General features: G+C 36.9%; 1 protein-coding gene across 6 annotated transcripts in view; it reads left to right on the top strand.

Annotated features, from left to right (window-relative positions):
- PALLD (palladin, cytoskeletal associated protein) overlaps window positions 1-22,766 on the top strand; it is a 203,007-nt gene that overhangs the window by 156,569 nt on the left and 23,672 nt on the right. For all 6 annotated transcript variants that reach the window (XM_029960252.1, XM_029960250.1, XM_029960254.1 and 3 more), the window contains 2 exons: window positions 9,504-10,199; window positions 22,159-22,294. In XM_029960252.1, the coding sequence (XP_029816112.1) occupies window positions 9,504-10,199; window positions 22,159-22,294 (832 nt within the window). The remainder of the gene's footprint in view (window positions 1-9,503; window positions 10,200-22,158; window positions 22,295-22,766) is intronic.

The following is a 22,766-nucleotide window of genomic DNA, read 5'->3' as shown; positions in this document are numbered from 1 at the left end:
GGGAAAGAAGGCTTACCGCTTTCATCGAGAGCTAAGCAAGATTCAAAACAGTTTTACAGAAAGGATGAACTATTCAGACTCACTGGTACAGCATTTGCTCATAATAAGTGTTTACAGTCACACTGTATGATTCCTTCTTTTTTATGTGATTATATATCACTTAAGGTTCATCTTTTATCAGGGATGTCTTCCATACTCAAGGTTGCTTGATATAGTAAAACATATATTACCTGAAGTGAATCATCTTTATGGAACGTATTTTCACTCAAAAGTAGAAGAGAAATTATTTGCTCTGCCATTTATACATAAGGTGTTCCATTTAAGCTTTCCAGAAAAATGTACTGTACATTTAGCTAACAGTTTTAAAAAGAATTAAATTCTTCTTGTTAAATCACTACATCTATTTACCAAGGAAATTCTATTTAAAATGATGTGTTGCCATCACAAGAAGCTAATTCAGGTTCTATGTCTGCATCCAAACTTGTGTAATTTCAGTATATAGTGTTTCTCTTTGTGATGACAGGGAATGTCATTTGTTCTGGTCAGGTCTGTTCAATCTGTTTAGGAGCATAATATACTCTGACTGTTTAAAAAGGTGTTTTGACTGCAGTGACATCTGAGTAGTTAGATAGATTTTGTGTTTGCTTAGTAATTCTGCTGATAGGTTTTAATTTTTTCTTAACCAAGCAATGGGGAAATTACAGTGCAGTGCAGAATATAGTCATGGAGTAAGGCTGCAGGTCTACTTGGTCGTTAGGGTTTGCCTAAGTCATCTTCATTATATTTATGTTTATTATGCCCTTGTAATAAGCAGTAGCTCTTCATATCTGAAGGTGCTTTAGCAACATTTTGAGTGTCATCATTTTTCTTGACTCTTTTATATTTTGGGGAAGAAGCCCTTTAAAAACAAACAAACAAAAAATCTAACCCCCAAACTCACACTTCTGAACTATGTCTGGCTAGATAACCAGTGACAGTGCCCTATAAATTATTTTATTTTCAAAATTCGCCCAGCAAGATGAATAGAGATCTCTATCTTGATACAAAATATGTCACAAAAGTATTCATTAGGCAGCTATCTTTGAAATTCATGTGAGTTGCTGATAAGAAAAAAATACAATTTAAAGAAAAGATATTATCAGTCTACATGCAAAGATAAAGTTATGTCTCCTGTTATAGCCAAGTCTATAAAAAGTTCTTTTAGGTCTTCTAAATGCAATAGCTGACATAAGGTACATCTGCCACACTGCCATAACTTTCATTATGATTACCAACCTGGACTGCATGACAGGAATATAGCATCCTGCACTAGATCAAGCCTAAGATGTAATTGTGTTAGGATTGTATTGGTTGAATAAATGTCACAAAAGTAGTAAGCAATGCTGTAATGTTATTTTCAGCTCCTGAGAACCTGGCTGAAATATTATTACTGTCTTTAACAGTTGCTCTTACCTCCTGGTGCTTCTCCTTCTTCCGTAAAAGTTAGTATATGTTGTCGGGGGGGTATTTTTGTATATACAGAAGGACTTCAGCAAGAATGGTATAACACTAAACCTTTATGGCATTCGGATGGGGCTGACAACTAAAGTAAATCTGTCATATTGTTGTAGTAGGAGAATCTCAGAAGTATACAAGTATTTCCTATGAATATTATGTATTTATTTACTTTTCTGTGGTTTCTTTTCATATGGTAGTTTAAGAATAGAATACCTCCAGGGAGTTTCAGTAACAGACTACTGATGTGTCAGCTGGTAATATCTCAGATTTACATGGGTCAGTGTCCTGCTCAACTGTCAGAAGTATTTGAGAATACAGAATAACTGGTAAAAGGACCTGGAATTTAGTCTCTAAAGCTACCTTCATTTCTTAGAATATTTTTAAAACATAGTTGAAATTTTAATTTTTCTAAAAACACATTGAGAACAATTATCTGCTCCCTTTAATGTCAGGGCATCCAGTGGCTACTCTATTTTTTTTTTTAATATGATGTCCATTCTTCCTTACAAAAGTATCTATCTCAATAGTACAAAGCAGTCATCTTTATGTGTAACCCAAAGAACAGACACCTGACAGATACTGGAATGTTAATATTGAAAGCACGAAGGTCCACTGTGGTAGTTGATGAGTAGGCATAAAAGTAAACAAATCTCCTAACTTTGTTGGTCGGTGGTAGATGAAATGTGAGCATTGTATTAATCAAATACATTAAATTTAAAGCACATATGTAAATAAAAAAGACAACTGTGTATGTGTTGTTCCAGTGGCAGGTCTGAGAAACTGTATTATACTACATCTTTTTCTTCACTTCTGGTTTTAGGCTAGTACAGTTTTTCATGCTTTGATATATATTTTTTTCTTTCCATATTTTCTTTGAATATATACCAATCACCACAGAACATAATCTTCCACATGGTATAGCATGAGCAGAGGCAGAAGACCTATTTTTCCATTTGCAGGCTAGTTCATTCCTGTGTTCTGAGTAACGGTTTCCTACACTTCGGGCCAATTCAGCTGCAAATTGAAAGCTGTGTTGTTATTAATGCCTTGTTACAGTTTGCCTCTTAATAACATAGTGTTTTTTACTTCCTGTATCAGCAAAACTTGTTACCTGTGTAATTTTTTAACTGTTATATCTATCACTGGATAGTCTGTGCACTAGTTATGCAACACTATTGAATTACCAACCCAGACAGATTTTTGACTACCAGACTAATTCTTATGATCTAACCCTACCAGAGATATGAAGTTTGGCCTTTTTACTAAAGCTGTGTTGTAGCTTTATGACTTTTGGGAACAATGAATGTGCATAACAGCACAATTTCCTCTCTTTCTGTACCCAAGCTAAATGTGTGTTAAATGTGTTATCTCGCTGGTGCATGTTTTGAAAAATGTCCCTGCAGTGGTATTGAGGGGTGAAAAATGGTTCCTGTCTTCAAAAGAACTGCTTGTGTTTGCTGAATACTGGCACTATCTCTACTGTTTGTTTCCTTAGTGCAGAAATTACCTTGATGCCTCTGACAGATAATCAAACCATAGTGGAAAATGGGCACAGCTACAACTGCCACTTTTTAGGATAGACAGAAAAGTTTTTAACAGCCAAATTACAGCAGGACTTCCTTACAAGAGAGTTCACAAACAATGCAGATGGTTTTGCATGCAGTGTGTATGAAGTTTCTCAGATGAAAAGTTAAGCTCAGTTTCACAGTGTGCTCATAACACAGTGCCTGTCTTAGCTCTTGCACCATACTGCTTTTCCTGAGAGTGCGTTAGGTTACAGTGAAACCGATTATAAATGCTCCTGTTTGTTAACCTGAAATATGGGAAATGTTATTTCTTGTGAATCTGCATTTTCAAATTGTTACGCTTTGAAGGGAAAGTAATAAAAATGTTAAAATGTTGCAGCTGGTGGAGATTGTTCCTAGTTATAGCTCTCCACTTATTCAGCATGAGGTTTAAATTGTAGTGACAATCTGCATCCCCCCGTAATCTGTTAGTATAGACAAAACATACCTATGAATACTTTTGGGGTAGAATCCAAACTGATGCTGGGTTTTGTGTGTTGTCGTTGTCATTCCCTCCATTCTGTCCCCTCCATATCTCCCTTCCCCCCGTTCCCCCCGTTTTTATTTTAACTGATAATTCATCTTGCATAAATCTGAACCCTTACAGCATTTAAAACAGTCCACATTTTTTTTCCTCACAATATAAGGGATTGTTCAGCAACAGGAAATCTAATGCTTAAGTAAACATATTTGTATAGATACAGCCTGAAGGCTGTCTGTGTGTTGAATACATTGCAGTTTTTGTTAAAAAGGCAACTGTTCTCCCTCTACTTCACCTTCTTGCCTTGACATAATTGTAGATTTTCAGCATTTCTAAAAATAAGTAAGTGTTCCTTCAGTGAACAGTTTAGTTGGAGTTACTTTTGTATTCTGAGTATTTATTTTCTGTACAGCTGCTAATCAATTAACTGTTAGATAAAGTTAGGGTTGGGGTTTTTTTTCATTTTACCAACTCTCAGTCATTGCTAAGTCTGGTGGAAAACTTTACATTATATTAGGAATTTTGTCAAAAGTAGAATTCCAGGTATTGGTGATTACTGTCAGATTTTGGATAAGTTGGCATGTACATTTAATTTCATAAATAGTAACTGTCAGAAGTACTTTAGAAAATTACTAATTTTCAACAGTACCATGTACATCAGCAAAATAAAAATCTTGTGGTTGTAGAAAGCAAATTACATAGTGTCTTTAGGAGCTACCTTAACAGCTACCTGGCAAGTCTGCCCTGCCAGCTGCCTAGGAGCCACAGATGCAGAAGCACTGTGAGTCTTATCCAGTGATGAAAGCTCAGCAGCTCCGAAGCTCCCACCACTTCTAGTTCTCCATTCCTTCTCTGCCTACCATCTACCCAGTTGGGCTGCCAAGCAGCTAAAGAGATGTATGTGATACATTCAAATTTTAATAAATTAATAAATTTTGAAAAAATTTCATCCTTGGTTTTATCATATAAGTATACTATAAGACAAAGTATGGGTATGAATATACCTAAATGTACACATATAAAAGAATACATCTCTACATAGATACTTGCTGACATGGAAGTCAGTGAGAACAGCCCTTGCCCTTTAATACAGCGTGATGGTGACTATTTCCTTTTTAGTAGAGCTCTGGTATGATTCTGCAGTAGCTACTCAAAGCAGTAGCACTGAGTTAGAAGCTAGAACTTTATTGGAAGGTAGATTTCATGGAGACGAGTAGTTGTTACCCCAAAATAAAAATACAATCTCAATTTAGAAAACTAGCTCAAGCTTTTAAAGTTGTGCTTAATTCTGATTATTTTTATTTAAAATATTCCCGTATTTTCATTTCAGAGGTATATTTTGTATACTGCTGTAAAACTGCACCGTCTGTTTCTCAAAGGGCAGGTCACTGGTATTGTGAAGAGACCAGTCTGCTTTTGCCCAGGAATAACTTGAGACAGAAGTGAGCTCATTATTCTTTCATAGCTGAGATAAATATGAGTCTTTCAGACAAAAATTGCTTTTCTTTGACTGTTTTCCATTTGCTCCTTTTCTTTTTTTAAGATCATGAGGGACAAAATCAGGAATTTCCAAAAGTTATAACACAGAAAAAACCACTTAATCTTGGTTCTTTACTTGCAGTTATTTATTTCAATTTACTTTGTACATTGTGTTGTAAAACACTAACTAAATTTCAATGTACTTACATACTTTGTGGTGGACACTACCTCAATAGGGTTCATTCTGTATACCAAGATTCTTTCAAGGCTTGGATAGCATTTCCCTACCTTTGGAGAACTTTCCATCTCAAGAGAGTTAGCCAGGATAGAAGGACTTGTATATGAACTTTGGTGTTTAAAAGGTACACAGAGTTGATGATTAAACTGCAGGTAGTAGGGTGCTTCCCAGAAGAGGGACATTGTTTCTCTAAATAATTTTTTATGCTCTTCACAAACCCAGACATGTAAGATAGAAGTAAAACTGGTACATATCCTAATACCAGGACCATGTGAATAAGCCTAGCAGAGAACTTAAGTATGAAAGATTAATTGCATCCCCCAAATCGCCATCTGCTGTACTGTCCTCTGCCAGTTTCCTGGCAGAGACATTTCCTGTTGAGACTTTGCGAGATGTACAACCATCTACCTATGTACCCTCCTCCATTCCACTGTGTCCAGGCACTTGAAATCACAGTTCTTGATGGTGGTTGTTACCAATTTACTCCTCGAAGTCACAGACTGCTCTATCAATTTTCAAAACAATGTGACACAAAGAAGGTATCAGGATGAAAAAGCATTATGAAAATGGGATAAAAAGATAAAACAGCCTGTTATAATTTAAACCAAGTGCATACCTTAGTATATGAATTCTTGAGTAACTATTAAACTATGCTGTATGTATTGGCACACATAGTTGCCCACTATGTAACAGAATGTCTCATGCCTCTAGTCTTCCCTTTCAACATCTGTTTTCAAATGTTTCTTGCTAGCATTTAGCTCTGAAAGTCACCACCTTACTGAGCAGGTTCCGAGTGCCCAGAACCAAACCTGTGCCTGAAGCTGTTCTCACAGGCAATGTGTGCCAGAAACCTCACTTCTGTAGTAACTAATGTCTGCTTTCATTAAAATATTACTACTTTACTGTTTGCATTTTTTAACTACTTTAGCATACCTATTAGAACATCTGAAAATGTATATAAATACCTTGGTTAAGAATATCTGGTATTGGAAAAAAAATCAAATACTGAAGCAGAACTTTTGAAAATATTTATGTACTATTAGACGTGTTTTTTGGTTCCTGAAATTTCTCAATGTTCACTTTACCCTAGTTATGATTTTTTTTTAAATTACCTTTACCATTTATTAATTAAATTTTCTAAAAAATTACTTTTAAATGTTCATTCTTATATTGTTATGATTAATTATTTGGCAAAACAAAAAATTCCACATGAGAAAAAAGTTTATTCTCTATTGTTTAAAAAATCTTAATGTCTTCCCTGAAACATGTGTGCTCTTTAAAATACTGGGATTACAAAACACATTTCAGCTAATTGGAAAGAGGATGTAATTACAATCAGACTAGTTTTTCTTGTAATCTCATCAAAAAACTGAACTCTTTTTAATTCTTTTCTTTGTTCTCTACTGATGAGAGCAACATAGTGAGCTGATTCCCCTGCATAATTTTGACTGCTGGGCTCTCAATATCTTTGTTGCAGCAGGTTATCTTTCAGGGACCTACTTGTGTAGAGCTTCCACTGCCATCATTGTCATTCCAAAGGAACACTTGTGAATTGATATTCTTTCCTACTTTTTTCTTCTTCATAATGGCACATCCATAGGATACATCTACTCAAGAAAATGATAAGTATAGGGCAGTGTCTGATGTTAAAAGAATAGCTCTGAGGTAGAGAACATTCCTTTGCAGACAAGGATCGTGCAGTTTTACAACTGGCATGAAACTTTGCTCTAAGAAGGTCTTTGTAGTTTTTTGCCACATGAACTGATGTGATAATGATTATGCTTCCATGTTATTTTTCAAGAAGAGGTGCACCCTAAGCTGATCAAAAGCTATTCAACTGGTATTACTACTGTACTGGGCTAATAAACCCTGATATACAGGCATGTATACTCCTGTGGTCTCAAGTCAAGCTTAGTTTGAGAGCAGAGCAACCTCACGTTTGCCTGCCAACCTTTCACAGACACACCCTGACTGTGGTCTCTCCTGCTGCCTGGCTGGGTGCAGCAGCAGTGCAGTGGCAGGGCTGTAGTAGTACCATTGACAGGGCCATAGATGGGCATTTGTGTTATGCTGCTGGCCGGGTGCATCGCCATGTGATTTGGCGAATGAAAGTAAAAAGGTCTCAAGACATGACACTCTGACTTGCTTTCAGCACATGTTGGATAAACACAGGAGTGTTGGAGACAGCTAAGTTTCTTCTATATTCAACACACCATTTACAATGCTAAAGTCCCCCTTTTTTCTTTTTTTTTTACCTTAGTCTCTCTGTAATAAATAAGAAAAAAATTGAGAGTGATTATGATGGAAAATAAGATAAGTATTATTTGTAAGTAATTTTAGAGGTATTAGACAGTAGGTTTTCAGATATTTAGACTAAAGATACAGAAAATATCTTAAGTAGAAGATAAAAGTAGTAATCTCACAGGACTTTCTCTGTCCAGGCAGAGCTGACCTGAAGTGCTTCTGTCATCAACAAAGAAATTTGAATAATGATGGAAACTAAAATTTTGTTGTTTTAACCTATTTAGAGAAAGGAGACTTTAATGTAATTTAGCAAAAAAAGAAGAAGTTTTAGCCTGCGTCCTGTGGAGTGAAAAGGTGAACTAATAAGGATTTAGAGTCTATTATCAGCATTAAAAAATGAACTATAAGATCTACAAATGAACCACAATATGTAGATGTTCTTGTTCCTGATCTAATTAAAATAAAAGTGTCATTTCCTTTTAAGTGCTGAAATATATATTGTTGGTGAGGTGTTGCTAGAATTGAGCTATCTTTATAACAACAAAAAAGGCAACTGTTAAATGTAAATAACTGATCTTTCAGTTTTCTGCCCTAAACAATCTTTCTCCCCTTTTTCTTATCTAAACAATCTCCCTTGGTATGAGATCATAAGCAGAATTATTGTCAGAAAACATTTTCTGGGAAATGTAGATGGTTGGAATATCAAAATTAATCTTCAAGTGGAAAATATGATGTTATTACCATTTCTAATTTTGTTGCTACCAACAAAACTATATTGTTGTGCCAGTCATACATTCATATGCCTTGCATTAAGACTGCTTCTAAAATTTCTGCTTAAATGACCTAAATTATACATAAACAATGACACACTTGTATATAATAAAATATTTATATATTAAATACACAGAAAAGGTATATGTGCATACGCTGAAATTTTGTAGACGTGGAGTATTGAGATAAAGTCATGATTTCCAACTGGAAGATGACAATTTTTAAGCAAGTCAGTCTGATGTATTTTCGGATGATAGACCACACAGTTAATTTTGAGCTTAATGTCATTCAAACAACTGTATCATGGACAAAAAAACCCAACCAAACAAAACAAAACAACAAAAAACCAGTGCATGATCTGGTTTGCTTCACTGCTCAACATTTTGCTTTTTTCTTTTTTATTTTTACTTAACAGTTTTAAGTGCTCCAGCATATTAGTTTTTTTAGTCTCTATTCTTCTTCTAGTAAATATGTGCATTTCTTAATGAAATTCTTATTTCCATTTGAGCTGATAGTACTGCAATTAGCAATTCATCAGAACTGTATTGAGTATCTACTAAGATACATCTCAGGACCTACAGTTGAAAATAAAGCCTGGGAAAAAAGTGGGACTAAAGACATGGAGACACTCAGTTTATCACTTCCTTAGGTCACAGATGTTTCTCAGAAGTTTTTGCTCATTTACAGATACATAGATGGTTCTAACACAGAAATTGGCCCCTTGTCTCCAAGTATTTCATTAAAAGTATGTCCCTAATTAGGTCTGTCTGATTGGCCCACAGAGGCTACACCAGAAATCATGGCTGAAGTTGTCACTGGGGAAATATTTCAGCCTTATTATTGAAACAGGGCCATTGAATGAAATACTCAAGAAACAAAAAGAAACCTTGTTAAGAATTTCAGTATTTTTACCTTTAATTCTGTAATCTGGATGGATTCTTTAAAATATAATAAGTGTCTTCAAATTGTCATATAATTTACCTTTTTGAAGAATTGAAGGTTCTGTTAAATACTATTATTCACACAGTTTTTCCTCCATCTTGAGGACAAAAAATGGACTTTTGTAGCAATATTTTAGCTCTGAAGAAATAGGGCTGTTCAACATATGTAAACACTTTGAACTTTCACTCTTTTGATTTTCCTGGACCATGGATCAGCGGATCTTCTATCTCCTCCCCAACCAGCACGCATGTCTGATAATCTTTTTGTCTATTTTTCCTTCCCACAGGGGGCCCAAAAAAATACAGCAGCTACAGAACCAAATTCGTCTGGAGCAAGAAAGTGGCCAGTGGTATCGTCACCAACAGCAACCTGATCATCAGCAGCACTCTCCCACTTCTCCTTCCTTTCCTCCTCCCCCCTCCTTCCAGGAGCTTGAGCCCAGCCAGTTTATCACCTCTCCTGTGCCAATGAGTATTCTTAACTCTCATACTTCCCCTACCATGCAGTCTTCTGGCTCTTTTAACTATGCTCGGCCTAAGCAGTTTATTGCTGCTCAGAACATCAGCCCTGCTTCAGGTTATGTGACTCCATCTTCAGGATCGTCTACATCCAGTCTTCCTTCTCCTATGTCTCCAACTGCTTCTCAGAAACAGTTTGGCAGAGTGCCTGTTCCTCCCTTCTCTCAGCAGTTTGCTCCAGAAGGGGAGTATCCCTGGTCTCCTTCTTCTCCATCCCCCCCACCCCCGCCTCCACCTGTCTTTAGTCCAACCGCAACATATCCGGTGTGTGATTCCTTTCCACTTCCACCTCCTCCACCCCCTCCTCTTCCTTCACTTTCTTCACCTTCCCACAGCCTGTCTCCAACTCCTAGATTTCCTAATTCCGGCCAGTCTCCAGCAGCTTTTCTCAGCTCCATGCTGCCATCCCAGCCGCCACCCATTTCTGTCAACGCATTAGGCCTCCCAAAAGGAGTGACGCCTCCGTAAGTATCAGCCGATGAGCTCTTTGACTTTACTGAAGATTGTAATGAAGATTATTGTGCTTGCTTAATTTATATTTTTCTAGGGTCCTTGGCTGTTAGCTGCTATCTGAGAGGGAGAGATGAGCGAACAAATTACAAATGCCTCTGTGCTAGAGATCTGAAGTAGTTTTTTAACCCTTACAGAAGTGAGATTCTGAAAGAGCCCTACGGTAGGAACACAGAAGATGAGAAACTAAAACTTTAAATTGGAGTTGTAGAAAATATGAAAGCAACAGCAAAAGGCTCTGCATGTCCAGGGCGGTGGAAGGAGATCCTAGGAAACCCTTCTCATGACCCAGTTCTTCACATATGCAATGCTATTTGCAGTTTATGTTCCTATTACATCTACAGGTAGAGAAATATCAAGTAAAGGCAGAATCTTTCAGAAGTCCCAATAGTTTTGTGATACTAAAAGTATAAGGTATTAAAGTATAAAACTGCTAACAAAGTGGTCATAACATTGTTTAGCTTTTGGCTAGAGATTTTGTTCTGAGGAAGTTTGGGAAAATGTTTAGGAGGGGATTTAGAAAAGCAGTGCATAAAAACAAACAGAATCCCTTCCCCTAACAAGTCTGCATACTTATTTTCCCCTTTTGTCTTCTCTAAAGGCCAAAATAGTATTTTGGAGCATGTCAGCTCCCATCATAGATCAGTTTGTCTTTCCTCTGGCACTAGACTCTCATTCCATCCTTAGAGAACAAAGAGACATGCTGAAGAACAAAAATGAGAATAGCTGTATCCAAGGCTTATTTATAACTTTGTCTACAAGTTTGTCTAAACATATCTACAGTATCTAGGTGACCTGCTCAGCTACATACTGTTGCAGTGGGAACTTCTGTTATTTCAGTCCAAGATATTAAAAGGAAGAGAAGGAAGAAAGCAGAGAGATATCAAATTAATAAATTATGTATATACTTTAAAAAGCATTTCTTTATCTTGAGTTCTGTCATACAGCTCATTATGGAGTCTGGCCATAAAACAGATTTAGGAGAAAAATTAATAAATAGTATAGTTTGCCCTTGCACTCATAATAGTTGCGATTTTCTGTCTTTCTGTGTCCTTTGCTCTGGCTGAGTTTCTCTTTTGATACTGACCACTAAAAGTTGCATGATTTATTTACTGGCAGCTTGATCAGTAAGCACAGCCCACAAAAGCCTGCCTGATTTTCCAGGAAAGGCTCTAGTCTAGCTATACAGTTCTGACAAGGACTGGATTCTCTTTTGAGTTCCCTTCTGTGTGCTGTGAGGTTGACAGTAGCAGCTTGAGCCTCTGCTGTGTCCCTCTTTCCCTGTTATGCTGCACTTATGCATACATGTTCTCACTTGAAACATAAGCTATATTTTTGTTCAGAGAGACAACCCTGTAAGGATGCTTCCCCCTTTCTCATGCCTGTCACTTCCAGAAGCACAGCAGCCAGTCTGAGTGTGCACATGATGGTGTGTCTATCCACATTCCCCCCTCCCCCACCCCGACAAGGCAGCAGCCTCAGGATCTGAGCTGAGGATGAGGTAGTTGGCTGTTTGGTTTGCATTCCCTCAGGAAATATAGTCCAGATGGGAGCTGGATCGTGTTAACTATACTGAACGTATGTGTGTATAATTCAGGTATATGTATATATACATATGTGTATATATATACACATAGTGGGCATTTGACATCTGAATTATAACACTAAAACATGGTAAAAGATGTACTGTGTGATGCAAAAGAAGCCATAATCTATTGTTGTGTATCTTTGATGCCAATTTTTCCCTGGCTTCTACTTTTTCATGTTACTCTGTAGGTTACTAATGTCTGGTGTGTCTTGTTGAGTAAATCATTGTTTCCCATAATTCTCATACCACTTCTGAGCAATCCATTTCCCCCGCAGCTTTAGGTCTCTTCTGCTTTGTGCTATAGTCTCAGTTCTTTTTTTGGCCAGTGTCACTTTTCTTTTGCTCCATCCTCACAAATCCTCTTTAGCACATTTATCTTTCTCAGACGTAGTTTCTGAGCCTCTCACAGTATTCTACAACCTCAGCCTACCGTCTCAACAAGCATGCCATGATCTCCAAGATCTATTGATTGAGATGGTGATAGTGTTTCCTGACAGTGTGCTGTACAGACTGGGTGCAAGGAATATATCGGAGCATTCAAAGTTTTTCTCAGCATTTGAAATCCTAGTCACGCCATTTAACTTCAATGCTTTTTTCATTACTAAATCTTGGTACAACTACAGATCTGCTCCTCAGAATGAGTACTTGGTAGGCATCAATCCTAATCGTTCCCTTCCAACTCAGGACATTCTATGATTCTAAGAAAACTTTTCTAACTCTCTCTTCAATACCTGTACTCTGTCTGTGAACACGAACAGTAAACACCATGCTAATGGTTCAGCTGAGTGTTGACATTTTCCTTGAGTTTGGACCCTGAAACTCTGTGGAAGTGACAACATTTGCTAAAACAATTTGACCCAATGAATAAATGTTCTTTCCAGTTAGATTTGGATAGATTTGGAAACATTGCACTGGGGCTTATTTATTTGTTTGGGATGGGGGTTTTATGTGTTTTTTTCAAAAGCACATGGTCTTACAACCTTGCTTGTGTTATTAGAATAACTACTTGTGAATTTACTACATTTTATTGGACATCTGAAACAATAGAAAGCAGCTCTGTGTCATCAGTACCTACTAATTCATCTTTAAATATTTTAAGCATTTATTTGCAACAATTTTATAGTGAATGTTTCCATTGAATAAATTATAACTTTATTTTCCAGTAAGCTTTAGACACTTTGTAGTGACCGGCATTTTCAAGCTGTGACTATGGTGGTCTTAGCTGAACAAGCTTGCTTTGGGAATAACCTTTTTTTCATTAATGGAGTAAAGTTGGTAGATTCTGTATCTAGTCAGAGCATAGTATTATTAAACAAAAGTACTGGTAGAACTGCATAGCTAATTAAGAACTTAAGGGAATTATGAGCACTTGTCAGTTATTTCTGAGGTAAAACTTGTCTGAAGTAAGTTTGTTGGATACTGTTCTTAAAAATCTCAGTTCTTTCCTTTGACTAAAGAAAACTAACTCAGGTTAGTTTTTGGATAAAAAAGACTTTCAGGGAGCAGAGTTAATGTGACAGAAACATGGGATTGAGGGGGTTCATTTACAATAAAGTCTGTAGAAGCTAGAATCTGGTCTTTACTGTTCATAGAAAAAAAACCCCAACAAATTACATGTGAAAGAACAGAAATAAGCATACTTAAAAATTCTAGGTACATACACTGTAGGTTTACGTGAGCATTTTTGAGGGCAAAAATAATCCCATGAGAAGGATTGATGACTATTGCCCTGTACTCAGCACTGGTGAGGCCACACCTGGAGTACTGTGTCTAGTTCTGGGCCCCTCAGTTCAGGAAGGATATTGAGGTGCTGGAGCAGCTCCAGAGAAGAGCAACAAGGAAGGGACTCAAGCACAAGTCCTATAAGGAGAGGCTGGGGGAGCTGGGGTTGTTCAGCCTGGAAAAGAGGAGGCCTCATCACTCTCTACAACTCCCTGAAAGGAGGTTGTAGCCAGGTGAGGGTTGGTCTCTCTTCTCCCAGACAACCAGCAGTAGGACAAGAGGGCATGGTCTTAAGCTGTGCCGGGGAGATTTAGGTTAGATATTAAGAAGAAATTCTTTACAGAGAGGGTAATCAGGCACTGGAATGGACTGCCCAGGGAGGTGGTAGATTCTCCATCCCTGCAGGTTTTTAAGATGAGACTGGATGTGGCACTGAGTGCCATGGTCTAGTAACCACAGCAGTGTTGGATCAAGGGTTGGATTTGATGATCTCAGAGGTCCTTTCCAACCCGGCTGATTCTATGATTCTATTTAGTGAATATTTAAATAATAAAAGTATAAAACCTGCTACAAAAATGTGTAGAATTATCCAATCTAGAGAAATGGAATCTCTTTCTAAGTATAAAAAACATGTATTGTCATCTATACATACATCCTTTTGAAAACAGCATTAAAAATTAAGGATGTTCCTTAAAGTAGACACTTTTCCTTAAAGCAGACCTTTTCTTAAAGTAGATATCTTTAGTAATATTGCCTTAGTTACAAACAGGAAAAAAATCTGACTGTGTAGAATTGGTGAAAGAACGTGAATATAGATTTACTACTTTCTGGAAAAGGAATGGAAAATGGAAAATAAAGCATTGTTTGAACACAAAATTTCTAAAGTATCTTGTAAAATGTAAGTAAATAAGATGTTTTTATCATTCTACACAATAAATTTAACTTCTGTCTCAATGATCTTTAGAACCTTAAATCCAAATCTTAAAGGGGATTCTGTGGGAATCATGAGAACAGCAACATCAGAAAGAGATTTGCCCTTTTTCCCACTTTGAATCAGAGTTACTGGTCTGTTCTTGCAGCTATGTACTGTGACTTGTCCATTGCATTCTGTCTCAAATGGAACTGAAAAAATACTAGTAACCATTGTGTTCCTTTAATCAAGTAGCAATGATGGTGACCACTCTGAGGAAAAAATACACTTTCCATCTTTTTATCTTACAGCTTTCAACATTCTTCCAGCACAAATGTCAGATTTTATTTTAGAGTAAACTGTATTGCTGTCCTGTGTAGACTGGACTTTTCCTGTTGCCTGTAATGGCTGTAAAAATTGAGGTTATCTGCAGCATTATTGATGTGAAAATAGTGATACGTAGGAGGAAGTACCTTGAATAAGAATACTGACATCCAACTGAGGCGAAAGGTCATGGTGTTTCCTTGCTTCTGAGGAGTTCAACTCTCTTTCTATCTATTCAGTCATATCTGGAGTTATTCCTGGATCTCCGGAAAACATATCTGAAGACAAGTATTGCTGTAACTGGAAAAATTCCAGAGAATAATAGGGTTTGCATTCATTCTTAACCCCCAATTTTCTTAAGCTATTGCTCCTGTCCGTTAAACCATTTTTGTTTAAATTTTCTTGAAAACTTTCTTTTCCCATGGCTTGGATACTACGGGCTGTTACACCAACACCTGAGGGGTTTATCTGTGATATTAGACCAATTCTTGTTGATTGTGCTAAGAAACAGCTCATATTGGGGGCTTTGTTTTTGTACAGTATAACACCTTTTTATTAGATGTATGCACCTGATTATCATAAAATACATACCCATGTCAACTTTTCTGAAATGTGATGAATGCATGTTTATTCCATTTGAACTTTGAAATCCAGGTTGTGCCCCAGACCTAATCAGCTGAAGTTGCGCAAAACTAGAGATCAAGGATGTAACATGCAGACACACAGACATTAGCCAAAATAACAGTATCCTGACAATCATTGCATCTGGAAGTCTTAATTTTCAAGATGTTTTTATCCAGTTCCTTTTTTCTAAATTGTATTTGCAGATACTAAGAATATTGTAAGATGACAGTGAACTTTAATAAGAGAATTAGTACACATACTTCCCCTTTGAAAAGAGAGGATGTTCACAGCATTGCTTTGCTGCTTTGTTTTGGTCTGCAGATTTCTCTTTTCAGAGGACTCAATTTCAAGACTTCTTTATTTTAAACAGACCTAAATGCCACAAAAACATCTATGAGTATAAAAGCCAGGTACAGTTCTTGATAGATGTGGAGACTTCAATCAGTTGCATTACATCAACTGGAGAAAAGGTTAATACTTTGGATGTATTATCTTTTCTCAGTCCGGTGTAGCTGCAGGAAACAGGCTCTCAGAGTCCTCGACAGCCCGATAGGAATGAGGGTTCGATGTTAGGTGCAAAATGGAACACTTTATTAACATGGCTCCTGCCTTTTATAGGGCAGGAGCAGAACTTGCTGGAACAAGGGGAGTAACTGAGGAGGAGCAAGGGCAGAGTACGCAAACTAGGACCATATAGGGAGAACAAGGGGAGGAGTATATCTATATAAGGAAGAAATGGCCATATAAGGTTGGTACTGCAATGCAGCACTAACTGGCCAATAGAAATGCAGGGTTCGAAAGCTTAGGGAAAATAAGGGAAAATGGGGGTACAATGAAAGGGAATAATACAATAACACAGTATAATAACATAACAAAAATCCTAAAACACATTTTCTCAAAAACTGGATCCCAGTATGTAGCTTTTTCTTCACGTGTTTCTGGAAGTTCTCTAGATTTCAGGACTGTGAGGACTGTGCCAGCCTTTTCTACACTCAGGAGCAGCCAGTGCTTTAGTAGTTTCTTCTTAACCATCAGTTCTAGCATACTGCTGGTAACAACCAGAATTTCAGATAAGATTATGGGTTACAAAATAAATATTATTTCTTTAACTTGATATAAAAGTACATGTACATCTTTTGAAAAGCAAATGGCGTTTATATATCTATGGTAACCGGTGCAGCATGCAGCAGAGGGAAAACTTGCCTGGGGGAAGGAACCAAATGGGGAATGAAGAAGAAGTAATTCCTATCTTAATGAGTAAAAATGTGTTTTTAAATGTAAGCTTTAGAGGAAAAAAACCCCTAGTGGTAGTCATGCAGTTTGTAGGAGAGTTGTACTCTTTGTTATCTAATCATTAAGCAGGATCAAACTTGTTCAGAAATATATATATTATTCATGTCAGCCTTGACCCCATCCAATACTGAAGCATGATTTGTTTATTTTTTTCAAGTACAGTTTCAGAACCTTGGCTGGCAGAAATAATTGAACTTTTGTACATTTGTTCCATTTACTGCAAGTCATCCTTAGTCAGGTCTGTGCCTCAGACATTCCCCCTGATTCAGATACATTTAACGTCACTTTTCTGGACAGAGCTGAAGCTCCTGGTCTTCGTGGTCTTGCTGTGACAAGATCAGACTAAACTGATTTTACTGTGAAGCTGCAGCTTCAAGGTTTGTGACCTGTTACAGTGCCTGTAGTAACTTTGCTCTTACAGTAAGTAAAAAAAAATGTGTGAATTGGGCAGGAATTAGCTGTATTTTTGGAAGACTTTATTTTTAAAGGAAAAATCAAGTTAGTGTTCATTACCTCAGTACCAGAGAATTGATTTGGATTTCTGTGAAACTGAGCCATATTGGCTGCAAACAGGAATTTGCTCTTGGAAGGATAACAACAGCCAGCCTGTTGCCCTTGTTTACACTGTAAAAGGTACATAGGAAAAGAGGGAATCGCATCCAGCATGCGCTGTGTGTAATTAAAACATGAAAAGTACTGCTGGTTTGGCCTTCCTTCTAAACAAATGTCAGGGCAAGTATTCAAAACTAAAGAGAGCCAAGCCGAGGTTGCAAAAAACCTTGCTGTCAAAAATCTCTGTGTGAATTAAGATGACAGTTTTGGCAATTTCATTGCACCCTTTCAAACCAAAAGAGTTCAGACATTTGTGCTTTTATCTAAGCCTGCATTCAGGCCCCCTCACTGCCTTAAGTGATGCATATTTCAGAGGTGCTTAAAATCCATGTGAATTGCAGCCTAATTCTCAAGGCTGTTAGTTTCTATGCACATTTGTGGTGGTGGTTGTGTGCTTCAGACTAATGCTGTCAACATCCTGAAATATACCTTCTCTAGCTATCTCCTGCTAGCTTAATATTCACAATATAGCTGCAAATTGCATGGGGCAAAGAATGAACATACAGATAACATAAATCAATTGGCAGATTTTCTTGCTTGATGTTATCCCTTAGAGAAGACAGAAAGAAAGCTCATGCGTCACTAAGGACACAAATCTTAGGAGCTAAATGCATCCAGATAAGGGCATGTAAGGATGATGAAAAATATTTGCAAAAGCAGCTGAAGAAAGTTTGCTGCCAGGCTGTCTTGACATGCAAACCATCTCTCAGGCTAAAAGGATCTGTGCTTTGGAGGATAGATTTACTAAAGTCCTTCTATTTGTTGCCATTGCCTTCTATTCATTTTGGAATTCATCCCAAGAACATATGTCTTAAGAGCTAATTTGTTGTGGGGGTATGTATATATGTGTATATTTATGTACAGTTTTTGAAGTGTATATATTTAGAGAAAGAGATTCTGAAAACGGGGTTGAAATAAAGGGTCTACAGGAAAATCCACATTTCCTTATGCACCTCTTGGGGTTTTTTTTGTTCCAGTTTAAAATAGTCCCAAAAGGGAAAGAGAGAAGCTTTCTAAAGGCACTTGAAGAAATTTTGATTGGTGTTCATTTTTATAGTTAAATTTTTAAAGCAGCTACTTCCTTGTTAAGATACTTATTTGTAAATGTAAATAAAGAAGAGATAATCTATTTTTCAGGCAAGTTACCTTGACCAGGTTTTGGATGACTCTTCCATGCTGACTGTGAAAATCTCAGGATGTTCTGACACTTAACTAGAGAACTGGAAAGTTCTTAGGGAGTCTGCCTCTCCGGTTCAAAGTTACCAGGGATACACAGGCCATTGCTGACATATTTGCATACCTTGTTCTTAAACAAAATTCCTTAGCTTCCCTACATGATATGTTTCAGGGTTTAACTGTCACTGTTGTAGGGTAGAGAAAGGAGAGTTCTACATAGTTTTGTCTAAGCTTGTTCAAGTTATTGTCAATTAATATCCTCAATGGACATGAAGAATCATTAAATACCAGCTATTTTCTGATGTCAGCTATTGTCTGATTTCTGATGTTTTATGTTTGATTTGCCTATCTTCATTTTCCTAATTTCCCAACTACAAGAATATTTGTGTGTGTGTGACATAGCTTGTCACAAAAGCTATGCTTTTAGACAGTTTTTTTTGTTCTAAAGTTTTCCAGTTTGCTGTATTTTTTCTCGAAGTGCAGTGGTAATACTGGATTCAGTGCCTAATAGCAAGGAATAAAGGAAAAGAGATAAATTTCATGTCTTATCCTGACATGTCCTGGAATTATATTTATTTCCCTTTTGAAATAATTTTCAAGTTTTAATCTTATAGATTCTCAAGAGATGCTTAATATATTAGTATTAATTTTCCATTTGCATTGCTATCATGCTTTGAGCATTTTCCTGAGCTTCATCAGTAGACCACCTTTAGACAAATTATGAAGATTATTGTAAATGACAGTTGTTACCTACAAATGAGTTGCAACCACTGCAAGTTCAGTGTCATCAGCCAATTTAAGAAACACGTTTTTCTATTTCACTTTTCCATTGTTAAGGTTGAAACCCTAAGTAATGAACTTAGTATACAGAGACCTTTGAAAGACCTCATTGGACTATATTCTTCCAGTTTGATAGAAAAATAAATCATTGTTCTCTCAAAATAGCTTTTTCAAACTGTTATGCAGCTATATAATAGAAACTTCATCTGGACTTTGTTTCCTTGATTCACTAGGGAACTTACTGCAGCTCCTGAAGGCTAACTCACTAGCCATAAACTGTAGTGTATCAAAGCTACTTCTTTTTGCTTATCTGCATGCCCTTTGGCCTGACAAAGAGATAAACATGAGGTTTGATAGGATTAAATTTTCATTTCCTTATTACCCTACATTGTTTAGGAATGGACTGTAATGTTATTTTCTTGCATTTAGTGTGGATGCTGAACTTACTATTCTGCAATTCTCTTGGTGCTCCTTCCCCTTTAAAAAATGGGTGTATTTGCTTAGGGGGTTTTGTTTTCAGAGATAAACAATAATGCTTCAGAAAATGCTTTCACTTGTTACTAAAAATCCACTCCAGAGCACTTAGTTCATCCCTCTTTTTATACACTGTTGTGACTTATTTGGGTAAAATCTACATTTCACCTTTGCACTGTATTGAGTCCCAAGCACAAGCAGATCCTCTTCTGCTAAAACTCTTTATCATTCAAGTATGAAATTTTTGAGAATGTGAAATGAAAGATATTTCTTAATATATCCCTTGGAATTTTCAAGGAAGGATGCATGCCTCCATTAAAAGCTGGCACAGGGTAAAGCCAAAAGTGAAGCCAAATTTAAAATTTGCTGCCTTGAAGTTGGCTGAATTTTTTTGTTTTGTTTTGATTTGTTTGTTTGTTTTTGGTGGTCGTGGTTGTGTTGTTCTGGTTGGTGTTTGGGTTTTGGTGAGTGCCTTTTCTGAAAAGTAATGAAATTCGGTTCCATGGCAGTGCTGGCTAGGTGGGTTAAAGGTTGGAAGGTGAAGGGAAAGACTGCAAGGGAAGAAACAGATGCCACCTTTCCACTAGCCTACTAGCCTTCTAGCAGATGGTCCAGTCTTCTTGAAGGTTATTAGCTTCTGATCCCCTCTTCCCACCTTCTCCTATCCATTTTTCTTCCTTATCTTCTTTTACATTTACTGTTCCAAATTTCTTGAGTTACTGAAGCATCACTTTCTTGAAGAGATTTTATGCCTTCCTCTTAGCACTCTCTTGTCTCCCTGTAGATGGGATAGTTTTCCTGATCTCTTCCCCAAAACAGAGTGGAGGAGACTTTGTTATTTGTGACTGAGAAGATCCCCAGCCAAAAGCTGAGCAAATTGTTTTACTTGGTGATCTCCAGCTAGCAGATCAGTATTTCTAGGGTGAGCGATGTTGTTCTCTCTTTGTGACATTAGGCAAATGTCTGCTTTTCTGCTGTCATTTTATGTGAAAATGCAGTTCTTTTTACAGAACTTCACCATTTTCACATTTTACTTACAGTAACAGAATATGAAGTGTTTTAGGAATTTAGACAGAAACGTTTCCAATTATTGTCTTCTCATCTATCCACTTAATTCCTTTTTGGCTTTTAACAGCATATGTGTATTGTTTCATTTTTGCTAATGATAAAAATTACCATTGAAAGCACTTGCTGAAGAATGAAGTTTCTGTTATAGAAATATAGTACTGAACAATACCGAAGAAAATTTATCTCTATATGATTCTTTAACATTTTGATACCAGTAATTAAATTATTACCAATTACATGCTAGTCTGATTTTTTCCATCTCTGGCTTTTGTGCATTTGTCAATTTATTTGACACCATTCCATATTTTACATAAGGCATTCCCATGTAATGGGCTGAGCCCTGTTTACTCAATGAAGGTAAAAAAACCCCCATAAACTAATATTGAACCAGGATCAGTGTTTTAAACAATAATGTGTGACTTCATTGGAGAAATGGGGTGTGCTACAAGTTTCAAATACGATAGCAATGTTGATTTCTTCACAACTGTGTTAAGAACTGATCTTCAGTAGAAACCACCCTTGTTGGACATTTCCAGCAATAAAACCCTCATGACATTACTGAGAAGTGTTAAATATTAGTGCAGTCTTGAAAAATAAAATTTCCTGTACCATTTCAGAAAATGGGAGTGACAGTTCCCTAAAGTGTAATCATAACTTGTAGGCTGGTAAGGGGAGTGCTTAGCCCTGTGTATGCAAACTGCTAAGTGGTTGCTATTCCATTGGGAAACCTTGCTGCTGCAAACTGCTTAACAGGGATGATTTTTCTTTTTCCAGCATAACCTACACTCTGTGAAAGGCTCTTCTTTCAGAAACAACGTTTACATGCTGCTTTACAAGTATTTGTTCACAGAGATATGGAGAATAAACATGAAGTCATGCATGGTGTATTGCAAAGTTGTAACAAGGAATTAGTAAATGATATAAGAAATTAATAATTAAATGCCTTGTCTAATATCTTTCTGATCTTCATTCATCTGGTACTTTATAGGAACCTAGCTTATCTTCCAGCCCTACTTATCTAGTCATGCTTTCAGGTATCCTCTCACTTCATTTTATCTTCACTGCTCATGAGTTTCATCTGTGTGTATGGTGTTTACAGCCACAGCCAAGCAATCCTCAGCCATATTTTAACCAAGGCACAAATAAAGTATAGTTTTAACTTTGTAAACTAACCATTTGATCAGTGATGTGATTTAGTAGGGACAGCATAGTAAGAAAGATGTCAGAGCTCTAGTTTCAAAAACACAATGTTGCTTCTTCACTAATAGCAGTGTTTCCAGATAAATTATGAAATACCAATGATTTCAGGAAAGCTTATGAATTTTTTTGCACTGTTTTGCAGGGGATTTCCCAAGAAAACAGGCAGAACTGCTAGGATAGCATCAGATGAAGAGATTCAAGGGTCAAAAGATGCTGTCATTCAGGATTTGGAGAGAAAACTTCGATTCAAAGAAGACCTTTTGAACAATGGACAACCGGTAAAAAACCCCCAAAAAATACCCTGGGGAATGGGAGTGGGCATCATGAGTAATTTCTCAGATATGCTGCATATAATATAATAGCTGTAGATTTCTTTTTATGTATTTATTATTTTTAATTGAATTTCCAAAACTGCATTTCCATAAGGAATGATAGTGTACATTTTGGTCTATCATTCCTTCTCCTGTTTGACAACTTTGTTTGGACTTAACAAAGCAACAGAGATCTCAAAAATGGTGAATTTGCATAAGAAACCTGCACAGTCTGTATCTCAAGGACTTTTTTGAGCCTCAAAGGCCATTTACTTTTGACTGTTCATCACTGAGTAGATGAACATGCATAGCTTGTGTTCAGTCCAGGCTCATTATACCTTGTGCCCAGCCATTAGACAATGAGTGGAAGGAATAGGTGGTAACTGGACATCAGAGGAGAACAAAGTAGTTCATCATGAAAAACAACCCAGTAGAAATC

The sequence above is a fragment of the Manacus vitellinus genome, unplaced genomic scaffold (assembly GCF_001715985.3).
Source record: "Manacus vitellinus isolate BGI_N305 unplaced genomic scaffold, ASM171598v3 scaffold_0_pilon, whole genome shotgun sequence".
Lineage (NCBI taxonomy): Eukaryota > Metazoa > Chordata > Aves > Passeriformes > Pipridae > Manacus > Manacus vitellinus.
This window is presented reverse-complemented; position numbering and strand designations above follow the sequence as displayed.